The sequence below is a fragment of the Trachypithecus francoisi genome, unplaced genomic scaffold (assembly GCF_009764315.1).
Source record: "Trachypithecus francoisi isolate TF-2019V2 unplaced genomic scaffold, Tfra_2.0 Lachesis_group7, whole genome shotgun sequence".
NCBI lineage: Eukaryota > Metazoa > Chordata > Mammalia > Primates > Cercopithecidae > Trachypithecus > Trachypithecus francoisi.
Window position 1 is genome coordinate 23,612,524 of NW_022681472.1, and position 19,127 is coordinate 23,631,650.

Below are 19,127 nucleotides of genomic sequence, written 5' to 3' on the forward strand. Positions count from 1 at the left end.
AGAATTATAGAAATTTATATTCTTATATATTTGAACATACTTATAGCTCATGAAGTTTAATAACACCATTCAGGAGAGACAGATTTGCTTATAATTGCAAACAATTGAACATCATATACTCTTCCCCATATGTATTTCACATTAATATTTTAGGTTTAGTTGTTAATTTTAAAAATTATATTAATAATATTGTATTTAATTTGCCAACAAAAAACGACAAATTGGACTTTGAGTTTTGTTTAGGAAAATGTCATTGCAGGAAATGCAAATTGTGTCCCATCAGGTATAGAAAATATAAATAAATGAAGCCTTATTTTTCTCCCTCAGGTTTTATCAAACAATTTAATGATTCGAGACTAGAGTCACAATATTGATTAGGAAAAAATATTTTAATATTTCTAATATTTTTTGGTGTTTAGTGTTTTCTGTAAAGCATGTTTGCTAAAATATGTGTGGTCATTTATAGAGCTCAAATTCACATTTTTCACACGTGTGAGTTTAGTAAAAAGATGAAATGCTAGTGAATGTAGATGCTTAACTTACTGGTTTTCACCATCTGCAACATTTTTCAAAGCATTCTCTATGTTCTCTTTGATCACAGATAGTGAGACACAGCTCCGTAGAGACATGGTTTTCTGCCAGACTCTTGTGGCCACTGTCTGTGCCTTCTCTGAGCAACTCATGGCGGCCTTGAACCAGATGTTTGACAACAGCAAGGAAAATGAGATGGAAACTTGGGAAGCCAGCAGGAGGTGGCTGGACCAGATAGCGAATGCAGGTGTTCTTTTTCACTTTCAGTCACTTCTGTCACCAAACTTGGTAAGGAAATCACATGACTCCCACTGTCTGTGTCAAGTGTAACCTACACTGTAACATGTTTTGAAATAAGAAATAGTTATTTCTTTCCCCCTGGTTATCTCTATGAACGTGCATGCATTCAGCTACTTTAAAAATATACATTTTTCTGTGGTCCTTCAATTTTTAATAAGTATGTAGAATGTATTCCTTCTTTGCTGATTTGTATCTCTTCTCTGTGGCTGCTAAAAGCTGAGAAAGCCTCCATCTGTTACTAATTCTTGTATCCCTACACACTGACTGGAAAAGGTCACCAGAAGAAAAAGGGTCGTTCTGCTGCTTTTCCTTACTCCCAGTCCAAGGACACAGGCTGCTGTGAAACCAAAGCTCCTATTGCGATTGATGTCCTGGAGCAGGCTTGAGAGCCAAGCTCAGAGAACTCAAATACCATACTGCCTGACAATCTGTTTAAACTTTGCGTATGTTAAATAATTTTAGTTCTTTTCTTTGTATGCATGTTTGTTCTATTAAATCGAAGAGCATTGCCTTAATTGCTGTAGAATATTCTATGTTTATTCATCGGGTTTCCACAGTGGATATGAAGAAAGCATCTTTAAATATTTGAAAAATAAAACTGTGGTGAACTTAAGAGATTTTTCACGTATACCTCCGGTGGTTTGGATAGTTATCATCATGTTTAAAAGCAAATATGTTCACTTTAATATGTAAACGTTAGGTGATCACAGAATAGAATTGTAATTTTAAACATGAGAGCCTATTTCATCTCTTAAAGTACACATAGAAAATGTAGCTACAAAGTAACATGTTTGAGTTTAAAAACAAATGTATGTGTGTGTGTGTGTGTGTGTGTTTGTGTGTGTGTGAATTACATATGATAGGAAGCCTAATTTTTAACACATGGTAGGCATCAATTATCTGTTGAATGAATGTGTAAATGAGTAAGGCTTTATTTCTGTTGTGTTTTCCTTACTTTTAAGCTGCCATTGTCTAATCAAGTGCCGGTGCTTTTACTTTAAACTTAATTTTATTGGAAATCTCAAAGAATATGAGAAAATATTTACAAATCATATATTTGATAAGTGACATAGGCAGAATATGTAAAGAACCCTTAAAATTCAACAGTAAAATGACAAATAACCAATTAAAAAGTATGCAAATGATTTGAATAGATATTTCTCCAAAGATATAAAAATGTCCGAAAAGCACATGAAAAGATGATCAACATCATTAGCCATTAGAGAAATGCAGCTCAAAACCACAATGAAATACCACAATACGTGTGATATGGATGGCTATAATACAAAAGACAGATAGTCACAAGTTTTGGGGAGGATGTGGAGAAAGTTTGTAACCCTCCTAAGTTGCTTGTGGGAAGTGGCACAGTCATTTTGGAAACTGGTTTGCCAGTTCCTCAAAATATGAACCGCAGGGTTTCCATATTACCTAGAAATCCTATTTCTAGGTAATATCTAAAATAAATGAAAACTTACATTCACACAAAATCTTACATGCAAACATTCCTAGCAAGATTATTCGTAGTAGCTAAAAAGTGGAAACAACTCATATGTCCATTAACTCATGAATGGATAAACAAAATGTGATGTGTCCATATAATGGAATATTATTCAGCAATAAAAAGGAATGGAGTACTGATACATGCTACAACATGGATAAACATGGAAAGCATTATGCTAAGTGAAATAAGCCAGTCACAAAAGACCTCATATAGTTTGATTCCATTATGGTGAAATGTACTAACTAGGTACATTTTAGAAGCAGGAAGTAGACTAGTGGTTGCCTGCAACTGACGGTTGGGGGCAGGAAAATGAGGAGTGAATACTATTCGGTATTGGGTTTCTTTGGGCGATGATAAAAATATTCTAAAGTTAGATGATGGTGCTAGCTGGACAGCTCTGTGAATATACTAAAACCCCTGAGCTATACATTTTAAGTGGGTGAATTTTACAGTATGTGAGTTATGTGTGTGTTTTTTTTCAACTGGTCTTGTGAAACCCTTAAATTTATTTAAGGAATTGATTTTAAAAAGAAAATAGAGAGGTTGCTAAGGAAAGAAAAATTGAAGAAACCCATAGTCTTTCTGCTTCTGTCAGAAAGACAGAAAGAAAACATCCACCCAGGAATGTGAATGGCTCTCTAGGAGCAGTGCTCTGGTGGTCTGTGTGTCCCTGAGAGCAAGGCACAGCCAGGGGTCACTTGGGCCTGGCTTTGACAATGTTTGCTGCAACACCATGGCTTGTGCTGTAGCCCTCAAAGGCCATACTGTCTGGAACATTTCTTGCTTTGTGTATTTTTATCAGAATAAACACTGATTCTTCAGTCCTGTCCTTTCTTTCTAGGGTCATGACATTTTTTGGCTGCTTCAAAAGGATTTTTTTAAGATAATGGTTTAGGCCGGGTGTGGTGGCTCACACCTGTAATCCCAGCACTTTGGGAGGCCAAGATGGGTGGATCACGAAGTCAGGAGACCAAGACCATCCTGGCTAACACGGTGAAACCCTGTCTCTACTAAAAATACAAAATAATTAGCCACACTGCAAAGTTATTTTGGTCTGGATTTACATTATGTCATGTTACTTTATGTTGCTTTATATCATCTTGTATTATATATTGTTTTTCTTTCTTTGTAGACAGATGAACAAGCCATGTTAGAAGATACACTGGTTGCACTATTTGATTTGGAAAAGGTTTCCTTTTACTTTAAACCATCAGAAGAGGAGCCCCTTGTTGCAAGTAAGTAATTAGGTATTTACAAAATTTATTTGGCATCAAATAATTATATATGATATAACTTTGATATTAATATATTTGATAAATATTTTATTAACTGAATGATTGAAATGTATCCTTTTGATTTGGCAATTTTCCATCACTAATCTGACAAAGGCAGTATTTTAAAAGTTATATAGTCAGAGAAGTAGCAATATGTATGGTTTAATGTCCGTATCTTTTACTTTCTGCAAGTTATCATTATCTACTATTTCCACATTCCCATAAATATAGTTAAAATATATCGATCAGTCTAATAAATCTTCAGTAGTTTGTTATTGTTTTTATATGTCTCTTGTTTTTTCAAAAGTACGAGTATCCTATGTATTAGGCCAGAACGTGTAAGCTTCTTCAGGTTTTATTTCTCACATTCCTAATGTCTGGTACAATAAATAAGGACTCCATACATTTTCATTTGATTCATGATCTGACTTAAGATGATAATCATTCATTTATTCATGTATCAAAAGCTCCTTAAATGCCTGCTTCTTGCCAAGACTGTTCTTGGTGTTGGATTCAGTAGAGAACTAAACAGATAGAGATCTCTCATGGGGATTAAGTTAAGGTGAGGAGAGATAAATAATAGGCAAAATTATTTTATAATAAATTAGAAGGCAATTATGTGAAAGATATATAGGGAAACAAAAGAGAGCAAAAGATACCAATGAAGGGGCAGGTGAAAGGTTGCAGATAATGAATGGGGTAGGGAGGAATCTTTACCTAAAAGGAGAGCAGAACCCTAAAGAGGTTGAGGGAGGGAGTTGTGGAGGTGTCGGAGGAGCAGTGTCCCAGGCTCACTGGACTCTGAGGCTGGAAGCAGACATGGCATGCTCTCAGGATAGGAAGTTGGCCTACATAGGTGGAGTGGAGCGAGTGAGGGGAACAGAAAAAGAGTTGGAAACAGCAAGGAGGCCAGACTATGCAGAGCTTGCCAGCTGTTGAAAAAGCTTTGCTTCCTAACCATGCCATTGAACAGATGAATTATGGGATGTGACTTCCGTATTAAAAGGCTGTCTCTGACTGCTGTGTTAAATAGACTACTCTGGGACCAAGGGCAGAAGCCAAGTGATCACTTAGACGGCTACTGAATGACCCAGGTGGGAGAAGATGGTGACTTGGCCTGGAGGGTAGCTGTGGAGATTATTTAAAAATAAAGCAATGTCAATGCTGTTTAATTTATGAAAATAGAGAGAACAGAATATTATTAAAGTTTCATTTCCTCTGATGAATGAGGAAGAGAACGAAGTACAAAGTTAGAAATTTAGGTTGTATTTATTCAAGGATTTTTCTGACAGAAGGTATTATTTGATAAGGATAATATTATTTGAGCAAATTGTGTGGTTTTCTGTGGATATGTATAGAATAGGGTATATTTTCATTTACTTGAATAATGTGGGCATAGTTTTGCTGCAGGCAGAGAGAACTCTATTTTCATGATATAACCCAATATGTTGTTTAAAGTTTTGCCTGAGGAACTATAAGTTCACAGGGGTACTGTTTTCCATGGTTCTGTGACATTATTGGAAACAGCAAATGGTCTGTTGAACAAGAAGAAGAACCAATATCATAAGCTTGATAAAATACTTGCTTATTGAGTATCTACTGTGAAAGATTTAACTTTGAAACACATACTAAATATAAAAAATAATTGAGCCCATGTAAGTAATAATAGTATGTAAATGTAGATGTCACTATAACAGATACAGGCATTCTGAATATATTTGGCAATACATTTTAATGTATCTCTTCAAAGTGTAACCTCAACTTCTGAAAATAGTTCTCTAGTGAGGGGCTGGTTCCAATGCTGCACTATTGAACACTAAAAAGAGTGAACATAGGAATATAATTCTTATTTTAAGTTGATGCAGGAAATAAGAAAATTATTCTGTAATCAAAGGTTATCACATCTTATTTAAGTGGTGTAAGGAAATGAAGTTTTATTATGCATTGCATGTAGTTTGATCTTCCTGTTACTTAGATGCAGAGAAGTCAGATTCACTAATTAATTCCATATCACTGGGATGGAGACTAGTTGACTGCATGCCTTTGAGGGAGGACTAGGTACAGAGAGTGGGGAAACATGAACGTGTAAAGATACCACTGGCTTTGAAGTCAAGAAATCCAAGTCCAAATCTTGGCTCCATTCTTATCTTTAAGCATGAGAACTGTAGCTTTCCCTAACTCACAGGGTTGAGGGACTTAAATAAGATAATGTATTTGAAAGACTCTAGCATTATATATGGCTATGCTAGTATTCAGTAAGTATTTGAATCCACCCTTCTTACTTTATTACTTTGCATTCTTCTCAAAAGCTATATTTATAGCATCACCTATAACTTCACTTTTGCATGAAAGAATAATGAGATTCTGAAGAATTATGGCATGCCAAGCAAGTAGAACTCAAATGTCTTGATTAAAAACAGTTCATTTTCATTGAAGAAATAATTATTAAATATATATAACATGCTAACTACTGAACTAAGTTCTAGGGATATCATGGTGTGCCAATGAAACAAGGCTTTTTTGGCATGGAGCGTAGACGCTAATGAGAGATACAAAGAAGTAAAAGGGCAATTTGACCACTTTGGTAATAAGGAAAATACAAGGTGCTTCTCATGTCTTATTACACAAATCAGTGAAGGAGTAATAAACTAGCTAAATGGTAAGTTTGTCTATAATTAAATTTATTTTGTGGAAAATCTGCATCAGTTTAGGAGAATAATGTAATGAAAGCAGGTCTTCTTTTCAACGGTGATATGAGTAATTTTATAGTAGTTCATTATTAGGAAAATGAATATGTTTGAGTCCCACTATCCTTATATGGGCCAGGCATTGTGCTTGGAGGTGTGGATGCCATCATGGATGAGACAGGCATGGTTCCCATCTTCATGGAACTGACGGCCTAGTTGGGAATAAGGAATTAGGAATCAATAATGAATGAGGAATGAATAATCAGCAATCAACAAGAAATCAATATAAAGATAAAACTGTGATAAATCCTATGAAGGAAATAAGCAGATGCATAAAGAAAAAAGGTGAGGCAGCCCTTCAAGGGGTGACTGGTGGAGGATTCTCTGCAGAAGTAGCTTTTAAGCTGAGATCTGAAGGATAAGAAAGACCCAACTCTGCAGAAAGTCAGAGAAGAACAACCCAGGCAGAGGGAACTAACAGCTTCTTAGTCGAAGACTTATTTTGAAACTCATGGGCCCATTCAATGATTAGAGGCTATGTTTACAGAGATGAGATGGGGATGGCACTGTTGAAACTCCTTTGTGGGACGAATCCCTCTATAGGAAACTACCAGAGACCTTTTCCTCTTGCAATATTGGTTTTGAAGCATTTAAATATTATATAGTCCTAATTATCAAGTTTGTATTTTATAGCTAATAAATTTCCACAAATAAAAAATTCTCAACTCCACATTAGTATATGCACTTTTAAAAAGCCTTTATATTTTTAGAGTAGTTTTAGGTTCACAGCAAAATTTTTTTTTTTTTTTTTTTCTTTTTTTTTTTTTTTTTATATACTTTAAGTTCTAGGGTACATGTGCATGACGTTTATATCATGTATAACTCCCCAATGCAATCCCTCCCTCCTCCCCCCTCCCCATGATAGGCCCCAGTGTGTGATGTTCCCCTTCCCGAGTCAAGTGATCTCATTGTTCAGTTCCCACCTATGAGTGAGAACATGCGGTGTTTGGTTTTCTCTTCTTGTGATAGTTTGCTAAGAACGATGGATTCCAGCTGCATCCATGTCCCTACAAAGGACGCAAACTCATCCTTTTTATGGCTGCATAGTATTCCATGGTGTATATGTGCCACATTTTCTTAATCCAGTCTGTCACAGATGGACATTTGGGTTGATTCCAAGTCTTTGCTATTGTGAATAGTGCCGCAATAACATACGTGTGCATGTGTCTTTGTAGTAGAGTAATTTATAATCCTTTGGGTATATACCCAGTAGTGGGATGGCTGGGTCATATGGTACATCTAGTTCTAGATCCTTGAGGAATCGCCATACTGTTTTCCATAATGGTTGAACTAGTTTACAATCCCACCAACAGTGTAATAGTGTTCCTATTTCTCCACATCCTCTCCAACACCTGTTGTTTCCTGACTTCTTAATGATTGCCATTCTAACTGGTGTGAGATGGTATCTCATTGTGGTTTTGATTTGCATTTCTCTGATGGCGAGTGATGATGAGCATTTTTTCATGTGTCTGTTGGCTGTATGGATGTCTTCTTTTGAGAAATGTCTGTTCATATCCTTTGCCCACTTTTTGATGGGGTTGTTTGTTTTTTCTTGTATATTTGTTTGAGTTCTTTGTAGATTCTGGATATTAGCCCTTTGTCAGATGAGTAGGTTGCAAAAATTTTCTCCCATTCTGTAGGTTGCCTGTTCACTCTGATGGTAGTTTCTTTTGCTGTACAAAAGCTCTTTAGTTTAATTAGATCCCATGTGTCAATTTTTGCTTTTGCTGCCGTTGCTTTTGGTGTTTTAGACATGAAGTCCTTGCCCATGCCTATGTCCTGAATGGTACTACCTAGATTTTCTTCTAGGGTTTTTATGGTATTACCTGACTTCAAACTATACTACAAGGCTACAGTAACCAAAACAGCATGGTACTGGTACCACAACAGAGATATAGACCAATGGAACAGAACAGAGTCCTCAGAAATAATACCACACATCTACAGCCATCTGATCTTTGACAAACCTGACAAAAACAAGAAATGGGAAAGGATTCCCTATTTAATAAATGGTGCTGGGAAAATTGGCTAGCCATAAGTAGAAAGCTAAAACTGGATCCTTTCCTTACCCCTTATACGAAAATTAATTCAAGATGGATCAGAGACTTAAATGTAAAGGTTCACAGCAAAATTGAGAGGAAGGTACAGAGATTTTCCACACCCCTGTCCCTACACATGCACAGCCTCCCCAGCTATCAGTAGCCCTCACCGTAGAGGTACATTTCTTAAAATCGATGAACCTATATCGTAATCACTCAAAGTTCATAGCTTACATTAGGATTCACTCTTGGAGCTGTACATTCTCTGAATCTGGACAAATGTGTACTGACATGTATCCACCATTATAGTATCATAAAGAGTATTTTTACTGCCCTAAAATCCCTATTCATTCCTCCTCCCTCCTACTCTGCACCCAACCCCTGGCATCCACTGATTTTCTTCACTTTCTCCGTAGTTTTGCCTTTTTCAGAACATCATATAGTTGGGATCATACAGTATGTAGCCTTTCAGATTGTCTTCTCTCACTTACAGTATGCATCTAAGCTTCCTTCATGTCTTTTCATGGCTTGATAGCTCATCTCTTTTTAGCACAGAAGAAGATTCCATTGGCTGGATGTACCACAGTTTACCCATTCAAAGGACATCTTGGTTGCTTTTAAGTTTTGGCAATTATGAAGAGTGGCTATAGGCACACGTGCAGGTTTTTATGTGGATGTAAGTTTTCAGCTCTTTTGGATAGATACCAAGGACCATGATTCCTGGATCGTATGTTAAGAGTGTCTTAGTTTGGCAAGAAAGTGCCAGACTGTTTTCCAGAGTTGCTATACGCATGGTGTCTGGTGAGAAATACAAAGGCATAAATGGACAATGTAATCACTTTAGTGATAAGGAAAATACAAGGTACTCCCCATATCATATTATTTAATTAGTGAGAGAGGACTAAACTAGGTAAAGGATTAAATTTTCTATAATGATATTTATTTTGTGGAAAATCTGCACTTTTCCCTCCAGTGATGAATGAGTGCTCCTATTGCTCCACATCCTTTCCAGCATTTGGTGGTGTCAGTGTTCTGGATTTTGTCCCCTCTATGAGTGTATATTGGTAGCTCAGTACTGTTTTAATTTGCATTTCCCTGATAACAAATGATATAGAGCATCATTTCATATGATTATTTGCCATCTCTATATCTTCTTGAAAGAGTTGTCTGTTGAGGTCTTTAGCCCATTTTTAAAATTGGTGATGTAGTTTGGATGTGTGTCCTGACCCAAATCCCATGCTTAATTGTAATCCCCAGTGTTGGAGGTGGGGCCTGGTGGAGGTGATTGGATCATGGGGGGTGGATTTCTCATGAATGATGTTGTGCCTTCCCCTTGGTACTGTCTTCATGATAATGAGTTCTCATGAGATCTGGTTGTTTAAAAATGTGTAGCATCTCTCCGCTTGGTCTCTTGCTCTTGCCATATGATGTGCCTGCTACCCCTTTCATCTACTGCCAAGGTTATAAGTTTCCTGAGGCCTCCTCAGAAGCTGAGCAGATGTGAGCATCTTGCTTCCTGTACAGCCTGTAGAACCGTGAACCAATTAAACCTCTTTTCTTTATAAATTACTCACTCTTGGACATTTTTATAGCAATGAAAGAATGGATTAATACACTTGGGTTGTTTGTTTTCTTATTGTTGGGTTTGAAGAGTTATCTGTGTATTTTGGATGACAGTTTTTTTTATCAGATGTGTCTTTTGCAAATATTTTCTCCCAGTCTGTTGCTTGTTTTCTCATTCTCTTGACATTGTCTTTTGCAGAACAGAAGTTTTACATTTGATGGGATCTCACTTACCTATTATTTCTTTCATAGATTGTGCCTTTGATGTTCTTTCTAAAAGTCATCAGTATATTGAAGGTCATCTAGGTTTCCTCTTATGAAATTTGGCAGAAATTACATAGTTTTGCATTTCATGTTTAAGTCTATAGTTCATTTTGGGTTAATTTATGTGGAGGATGTAAGGTGAGTGTCTAGATTTATGTTTTTGCATGTAGATGTCCAGTTCTTCCAGAAACATCTGTTGAAAAGACTATCTTTGCTCCATTGTATTGTCTTTGCTCCTTTATCAAAGATCAGTTGACTATATATGTGTTGGACTATTTCTGACCTCTCTGTTCTATTTCATTGATCTATTTGTCTGCTCTTTGGTCAATACCATACTGTCTTGATTACTGTAGTTTCATAGTAAATCTTAAATTAGGGAGTGTCAGTCTTCCAACTTTGTTCTTCTTTTTCTATATTATGTTGGCTATTTTGTGTCTCTTACCTTTCCATATAAACTTTAGAATTAGTTTGTCAATATCTGAGAAATAACCTGTTGGGATTTTACTTGGTGTTTCACTGATATTGTGGATCAAGCTGGGAAGAAATGACACCTTGACAATAGTGAGTCTTCCTATCCATGAACATAAAATGTCTTTCTATTTACTGAGTTCTTAAAATTTTTTCATCAGTTTTGTAGTTTTCCTTATATAGCTCTTGTACATGTTTTATTAGAGTTATACTTAAGTATTTTATTTGGGGGAGGTGCTAATGTAAATGGTATTATGTTGTTAATTTCAAATTCCACTTGTTCACTGATGATATATAAGAAAGGAATTGACTTTTTTTTATATTAACCTGTATTCTGTAACCTGGCTATAATTGCTTATTATTTCCAGGAGCATTTTTTTGTTGATGTTTTTCTTTCCCAATCTTTATAGTTTCTTTTTTCTTGTTTTGTTTTATTGCAATAGCTAGGACTTCCAGTATAATGTTGAAAGGAGTGGTAATGGGCTGGGTGTGGTGGCTCATGCCTGTAATCTCAGCACTTTGGGAGGCCAAGGCTGGAGGATCACTTGAGCCCAGGAGTTTTGGTGCTCCTAGTTTAAACTTCACTTTAAATTAATATACTTTATAATTTTCACTAAGTTTTAGTTCTTTGATTCCTAATATAACATCTTTATTTATTCTATGTTTTATAATATGAAACTCCAACTGTTGTATCATTATCACTATTTTTCTTTCAATAACATTATCCATTTGTTAGCATAGAGGTTGCCTATATTGATGCCAAAGATGAAGGGTATGGAATTTAACACAAATTAAAATATATATGCAAGACAGTGTGTGAAAAGGGGAACTAGAGGATACAGATATTTAGTAGCTATAAATCTGTATTTTCTTTAGTGTCCATGGTTCTTTTAGTCTTTATTTTAGAAACCAGAAAAAAAGATTTTCCCAATTCTTAAAATGCTATTAATTTTCAACCCTTTGGGTGAGAAACCTGTTCATTCTCTTTCCTAAATCAAATGCGTCATGTCTTCATTTAAAAAAAAAAAAACAAAAATAAAATAAGTACTTTATATGGCATAAAGGAGATAAATAGATGTTAATGAAATGTTTCCCATATTGATATGCAGAATTAAATAAATTTAATAAGGAGCCTGGAATCTGTGATCATAAATGACATTTAACCTTGAACTCTATTTTTATATACAGTTTTATTTCAAGAAGCGAGTTAGAAGTTATAAATACTGGGTGAGGAACATGTATTAAATGCCAATTCCATTTGTTTGTCGTTAATTTTTAACTGGTTATTGTGACTATTCAGCCTTTTAGGATGATTTTACATTCTTTTCTAATGAGATAGAAATACTTGTAATGGATAAGTATCATAAAATGGAGAGGATTTATGATAGCATTGTGAAATACTCCTATTGAAATTCAGTTTTCAAGTTGATTTTTTTTTAAGTAATTAAATTTAGGATCTTTGAAAATAGCTACAAGACTTGGGACAATTTTTAATGACTGTGGGGTATCAACAAAGTATAATATATATCCGATCTGGTGCTCAGGGAATAGAGCTTGCAGAACCCATACTAATTTGATAGTGGTTGCTATGTACTCAATTTGTTGCACACTACTTAAGAAGTATACCCCAAGGACTCATTCTGACTAAAATGTGAATGAAGCAGCTGCCCGGGGAGATTTTGAATCCAAATCGTGTATAGCTAAACACCTCATTTAGTTAAGTGAGACATCTGATATGTCAAAGTGTAACAAAGTTTCCTATTATGGAATTTTTATAATATGGTATCAAATCCATTGCTTTAGCTAATGAGAACTGATTTAATACTCTTTCATTGAATAGCACTGTATGTTGAATCCCAACTTGATAAACATGATCATGTTTAATACACTGGTGTCGAGTAATTCTCAGGATTCTTTTTGAAGGTTAACAAAAGTACCATCTAGCATATCTTTATTTTAGGAAGTAATATACTATTAAATATCATTTCAGATGTTCCTCTTACATATCAAGCAGAAGGAAGTCGGCAAGCTCTGAAAGTTTACTTCTACGTTGATAGTTATCATTTTGAACAACTTCCTCAACGGTTAAAAAATGGAGGAGGGTTTAAAATTCATCCCGTTCTTTTTGCGCAAGGTAAACTGTTTTTCTTTTGATGGGTGCTACACTTAAATTATTTTACCTTTATTAATGTTTTTATAAATGTGATTTTAACAGTCGGGATTTTAAAATTAATTTGAAAATATTTAGCTAATATATTTGCTTCTGGGAATGTTTATTAAGGAAATAATGTATGATTTGAATATCAAATACACTTGCAGCATTATTTATAATGGAGAAATAAGACATGAGTGGTGTAAATAAAGATAAAATAATTTGGGTTAAATAAACTGCTTAAGTAAGTTAAATTATGTTAAAGTCATTACAGTTTTATGGCTGAAATAGTTTATGAGATAGAAAAAGTTAATATATGCATACAGATTATTAAACAGAATTTATACTTTAATCTCAATTATATCACACATGTATATCTATGCCTGCATATATGTATGTTAAATGTTTTCAGTATCATTGGGTGGTTAAATTGATGCTTTTAAAATTCTTTATGTCAATTTTTCTTTTTGGTCAGAAAATATATATTCCTTTGTCATTTTGTTTTTCCTAAGAGTGACTATCAACATCTGCAGTAGAATAAATCAAGGGTAGCATGAGCAAGAAAATTCTTGTAGTGAACTGTGTTTCTGAGGGAAGATCTTGAATCTTTCTTATTTTGGGGTCATAAAATGCTACCTTAAAAAGATCAGAAGTCTTGATTGTTGTGGAGTGTCCTCTAGTCTATTATTTCCCTCCACATTCTAAAAAAAAATGTGTGTCGTGTCACAAGATTTTATCAGTTTCTCTGAATGATACCATAGTGAATTTTATTTTTTTCTTCTTTTGAGTTTTCAAGAACTACATTGGTTTTGCTGTGGAATTTCAATGCTCTAATAAAAAATGAGAAGAGTAGAGGGAATAAAATCCATCTATCTATATAACTAAAGAATGGACAGGCATATGAAATCTAAATTCACTACTAGATGAAAATTTTGTATTATACCATGATATGGTTTGGCTGTGTCCCCACCCAGATCTCATCTTGAATTCCCATGTGTTGTGGGAGGGACCTGGTGGGAGGTAATTGAATAATGAGGGTGGGTCTCTCCTCTGCTGTTCTCGTGATAGTGAGTAAGTCTCATGAGATCTGATGACTTTAAAAATGAAAGTTTCTGTGCACAAGCCCTCTTCTCTTTTCTGCCACCATGTGAGACTTGCCTTTCACCTTCCACTATGATTGTGAGGCCTCCCCAGCCATGTGGAAGTGTAAGTTCATTAGACCCCTTTCTTTTGTAAATTGCCCAGTCTTGGATATGTCTTTATCAGCAGCGTGAAAACGGACTAATACATACCACGTGCATATTATTTTAAAACCTTGAATTCAATTACCATAGTTTAAAAACCGTGAGTACCTCAAACATACTTGGCAGGAATACATTTAAACAGATGAAGATTGCAGTGAAGAGATGATTTTAGGAGTTATTAGAAGGTATTTTCATTTCTCTTTGGAGGACTGTGATTTATAGACAGGGTCAGTGTAGGTAATCCAAGATTCTGTAATGAAAAGGAAGAAGAATAAAAGAAGCAATGGGCAAAAATGGACCTTTGGAGACAAGTTAGAAGAATAATTTAATCTAAAATATGTTGGGCTAGTTGCAGTGGCTCACGCATATAATCCTAGCACTTTGGGAGGCTGAGGCAGGCGGATGACCTGAGGTCAGGAGTTCGAGATCAGCCCAGGCAACATGGTGGAACCCTGTGTCTACTAAAAATACAAAAATTAGCCAGGTGTGTTGGTATGTGCCTGTAATCTCAGCTACTTGGGAGGCTGAGGCACAAGAATTGCTTGAACCTGGGAGGCAGAAGTTGCAGTGAGCCAAGATCGTGCCACTGCACTCCAGCCTGGGCAACAGGGTGAAACTCTGCTTTAATAAATAAATAAATAGCCATTACAGGGATAGGCAGTTTGAGAAGATAGGGATGGACGTTGGTCTAGAATGTTAACTTTTACAGAGTTTAGCCAGGACTTAACAATTGTTAAAGACTCTCCATTTCTTTTCCTTTATTTCTCTCTTCTTCAAAATTTTGTCTTTGAAATTATTACTGAGATGACAGATGGCACTAAGCATCTTTAAAAAAAATTATTGCATCTGTGACACATCAGCCATAAATAGCTGAATAATCATATCCAACAGCAAATGTACACACAGACAAAAAATTATTTTGCAAGCAACCTCTATTTTATAACTTTGGCAAAAGCCGATTTAAAAATAATCCCTAAATATGTATTATTTCAGCGCATATACTATAGCTTTTAAAATGTAATTTAAAGAAAAGATATAGCAAACATTAGGTTTTGGTATGCTCACAGCAGCAAAATATGAAAAATGATTTGAATAAGCAACAGTAGAAATACTTCTGCAGTTGAGGTCACAGATAGGTAAACAAGATGGGACACGTTCTGTGCCACTAAAAATCTGTCAGTAATAAGGTTGTTTATTTAAGGGGGGTGCAGAAGTTCTGCCTTTATAAAACTCCCATGAGGAATCATTAGTAGCTTAGTATTCATCAGATTGAGAGAAGTACAGGAAAATCAGACCGAGTTTGAATAGAGATTACCATCTGGTAATTGAAAGCAGTGGTAAATGAAAGAGATTCCAAATGTCATCTCTTCCTGGAATGAAAGTTTATTTAAAGCATTTTAGTTTTGTATATACATGACTCTTTGCTAGCAAATAAAAAAATAGAAGAAATGGATGAATTTGAAATTTTCCTAGGAAATTTACTAAAGTCAACCCTCCTAAAGTTGTCTGTGGTACCATATACTTATAGTAGAAAAGGGAGCAAACGTGTCACCCCTTTTTCGTTTTGCTTGCCTCCATGGAGCACTGGGAAAAGGAGGGCACAGTAGTTGACGGGGCATCCTGCAAAGATGGGACCAGCTATTAGATCAGGAATTTCAGGGTTGGAGGTGAGCAGGGTTGGAGGCCGATGTGTATTGCTGAAGGCAAGAACTGCAGAAGAACAGGAACCTAGGCAAACAAAAGTGATACAAATTTTCAAGGTAAGGAACACAGAAACAGCTGGACAGGAAAGTAAGTGCCAAGCATAACCAACCAAACTGCTAGAATGTGCCAGTCACACTAAAACAATCTTCTGGCTGCTATTCCTAAGTGCTTCCTACACGACAGGGAAAGCTGTTGGGATCCCTCAGCCCTTGATGAGATAAAGCAAGCAACTATAAGTTGGCAGAAAATGGGAGTACAAAGAGGATAAATATTCAGGGTCACTTCTCTACACGCTCCCCACTGACTAATTTTCCTGGTCTGTCAGTGGTTTTCAGTACTTAGCTGCACATTAATGATCTTGGAAAGGTTTTAGAGAATACTCAGGCTCAGCCCCATGCAAAATCATTTAAGGCAGAATCTCTGAGAAGTGGAGCCCAAATGCAAAATAGGATATTTTAGAAGCTTTCCAGGTGATTCTTGAGTCCACCAAAACTGAGAAACCACTCTAGGTCTGTGTGGATTATGAAACACTGTACAATTATCCAGCTAATCTTTATTTAATTAGACTAATTCATCTTACAAATGTTCAGCATGTCTAGATTCTGGGAAGCTGAAGCAAGGGTGCCAGGAACAATGTAAAATATTTCTGCATTGTTAGGTCATCAGGATGCAGGCTGCCCTTAGGAGGAGGTATGATCCTGGTGGAATAGTTTTCTCTAGCAAAGGCTGGAGAGTGAACAGCTGCGAGATGTCTTCTGCAGCAATCACAGTAGCCGGGCAATGAGCCCATCATTTCTGAGAGAGGATCCGAGCCAATGACTCTTTCAGCATCCTCTGTAGTCCATGCTTTGCACCCATCAGACCCATGTCTTTGTGTAGGGACTGGGAGAGGCTTTTCCAGGACTCCCGTGGACCTCCTTTCTGGATGGGGGAGGGGATAATTTAGGAGAGAAAAATTAAAAGGATTAGCTATAGCCCTTGCAGCCCCAGCTTGTCTACAGCTGCCACAGAGTCTCATTTTCCCTCTTCTGCTATCCACTGTAGATTAGGCTACCCTCTGTCTGAACCTCTGCTGGTCTCTGTGGCTTATCTGTGGCATGACCAATACCTTCGTCCCTAAGGGGCTTGATCCTCTGATTACTCTACCTTCTCAGACCAGGATTGCTGCAGTTGTCCATGTATCATCAAATTTGTGCAAGGAAGTACTAAGAGAGACCCCAGTAGATACCTGGGTGCCATACATATTTCTTCTGGCTCCCATTGTGTAACAATAGTGCCACCTGCTTCTGATGATTAGGCTGGAGCAGCTTTGCCGAGGTGGCGATTGATCTTCTTGGCTGTGGGTGCCTTGGAAACCCACAGACCGAGTGTTTCAGGGATTGGAAGCTCACATTTCCCAAGTGAGTCATTGGAAATGAAGCGTTTGTTTCCCAGTGCTACCCTAGCAAGTTACCACAAGCTGGGTGGCTTAAAACAATAGAAATGTATTCTGCCACAGTTCTGAAGGTCAGAAGTTGGAAATCAGGATGTTGTCAGGCCATGCTTCCTCCTTCCTCTTTTGGCCTTTGGTGTCTGCCAGCAGTCCTTGGCATTCCTTGGTTTGTGGCAGCATAACTACAATCTCTGCCCCTATCCTCACACGGTCTTCTTCCCTCTGTGTGTGTCTCTCTCTGTGTTTCTATATACTGATTACCCTCTTCTTATAGAGGCACCAATCATTGGATTTGGGCCTATCATAATTCAGTAGGACCTCATTTTAATTTGGCTACATCTGCAAAAACCCTATTTCAAAATAAGGTCAAGGCTGAATGTGATAGCTCAGAAATCCCAGAACTTTCTGGGGCCAAGATGGAAGGATATCTTGAGCCCAGGAACTTGAGACCAGCCTGGGCAACATATTGAGACTTCACCTCTTAAAAAAAAATATTAGCTGATGCTGGTGGCACACACCTGTAGTCCTACCTATTTGGGAGACTGAGGTGGAAGGATCGCTTGAGTCTAAGAGGCCGAGGCTGTAGTGAATTATGATAGCACTACTGCACACCAGCCTGGGCAACAGAGTGGGACCCTATCTCAAAACAAACAAACAAACCAAAAACCAAAAATAAGGCCACATTTGTAGGCGCCAAGGGGTTAGGGCTTTGTCATATCTTTTTGTGGGCACATTCAACCCTCGACAGATGTTAAGCACGGTCATTTCTGCTTTCACCCTTGGTTCCTGGACCCAGGTATTCTACCTCTCAGGAATGTGGCATCATATACAGGTCTTTGAATATGTGTAGTGAAGATACAGTGTCCTGAGGTATAGCATCTCTTCCTTGTAAAGTGTTGTTAAATACCTATTTCCTGGGCCTCCTGATGGTAGTTTGCCTTAAACCAAATAGGATATATGATGCTGGTCTTGTCTCTGCCAGCATGCTCTTCAGGATTCTTGTTTTATTACCTCCTATAAAAAAAAAAGCTGCCACCCAAACCAACTACCCCTAAGTCTTACCTCTTTACAAGTTATCTTTCTTTGCTCCGAGAATAATAAAAATCACATAGAAACTTGAGTGCTTTCTCTTTTAAATGAAAGGGAGCGTTTGTTATAAACATTGTCATTTTCTTTTTTTTTTTTTTTTTTTTGAGACGGAGTCTTGCTCTGTCGCCCAGGCTGGAGTGCAGTGGCCGGATCTCAGCTCACTGCAAGCTCCGCCTCCCGGGTTCACGCTATTCTCCTGCCTCAGCCTCCGGAGTAGCTGGGACTACAGGCGCCCGCCACCTCGCCCGGCTAGTTTTTGTTTTTTTTTTTTTTTGTATTTTTTAGTAGAGACGGGGTTTCACCGTGTTAGCCAAGATGGTCTCGATCTCCTGACCTCATGATCCGCCCGTCTCGGCCTCCCAAAGTGCTAGGATTACAGGCTTGAGCCACCGCGCCCGGCCAACATCGTCATTTTCTAAGTGCCCTGTATTCATTTTTTTTTTCTCCTAAACTCTCCTTAAGGCTGTTTAAAAGATAAATTTTGGCCAGGCGCGGTGGCTCACACCTGTAATCCCAGCACTTTGGGAGGCTGAGGCGGGTGGATCACGAGGTCAGGAGATTGTAGCCATCCTGGCTAACACGGTGAAACCCCGTCTCTACTAAAAATGCAAAAATAAGTTAGCGGGGCGTGGTGGCCGGTGCCTGTAGTCCCAGGTATTCCAGAACTGAGGCAGGAGAATGGCATGAACCCGGAGGCAGAGCTTGCAGTGAGCCGAGATTGCGCCACTGCACTCCAGCCTGGGTGACGGAGTAAGACTCCGTCTCAAAAAAAAAAAAAAAAAAGATTAAATCTTTTAGTTTTCCCTTTGGGTTTTACAC

At 37.2% G+C, this 19,127-nt stretch overlaps 1 protein-coding gene across 1 annotated transcript in view; it reads left to right on the forward strand.

The window, feature by feature from the left end:
- Window positions 1-19,127, forward strand: part of PREX2 (phosphatidylinositol-3,4,5-trisphosphate dependent Rac exchange factor 2) — a 296,781-nt gene that overhangs the window by 179,713 nt on the left and 97,941 nt on the right. The window contains exons 32-34 of the mRNA XM_033202634.1: window positions 602-819; window positions 3,465-3,567; window positions 12,678-12,821. Of these exons, the coding sequence (XP_033058525.1) occupies window positions 602-819; window positions 3,465-3,567; window positions 12,678-12,821 (465 nt within the window). The remainder of the gene's footprint in view (window positions 1-601; window positions 820-3,464; window positions 3,568-12,677; window positions 12,822-19,127) is intronic.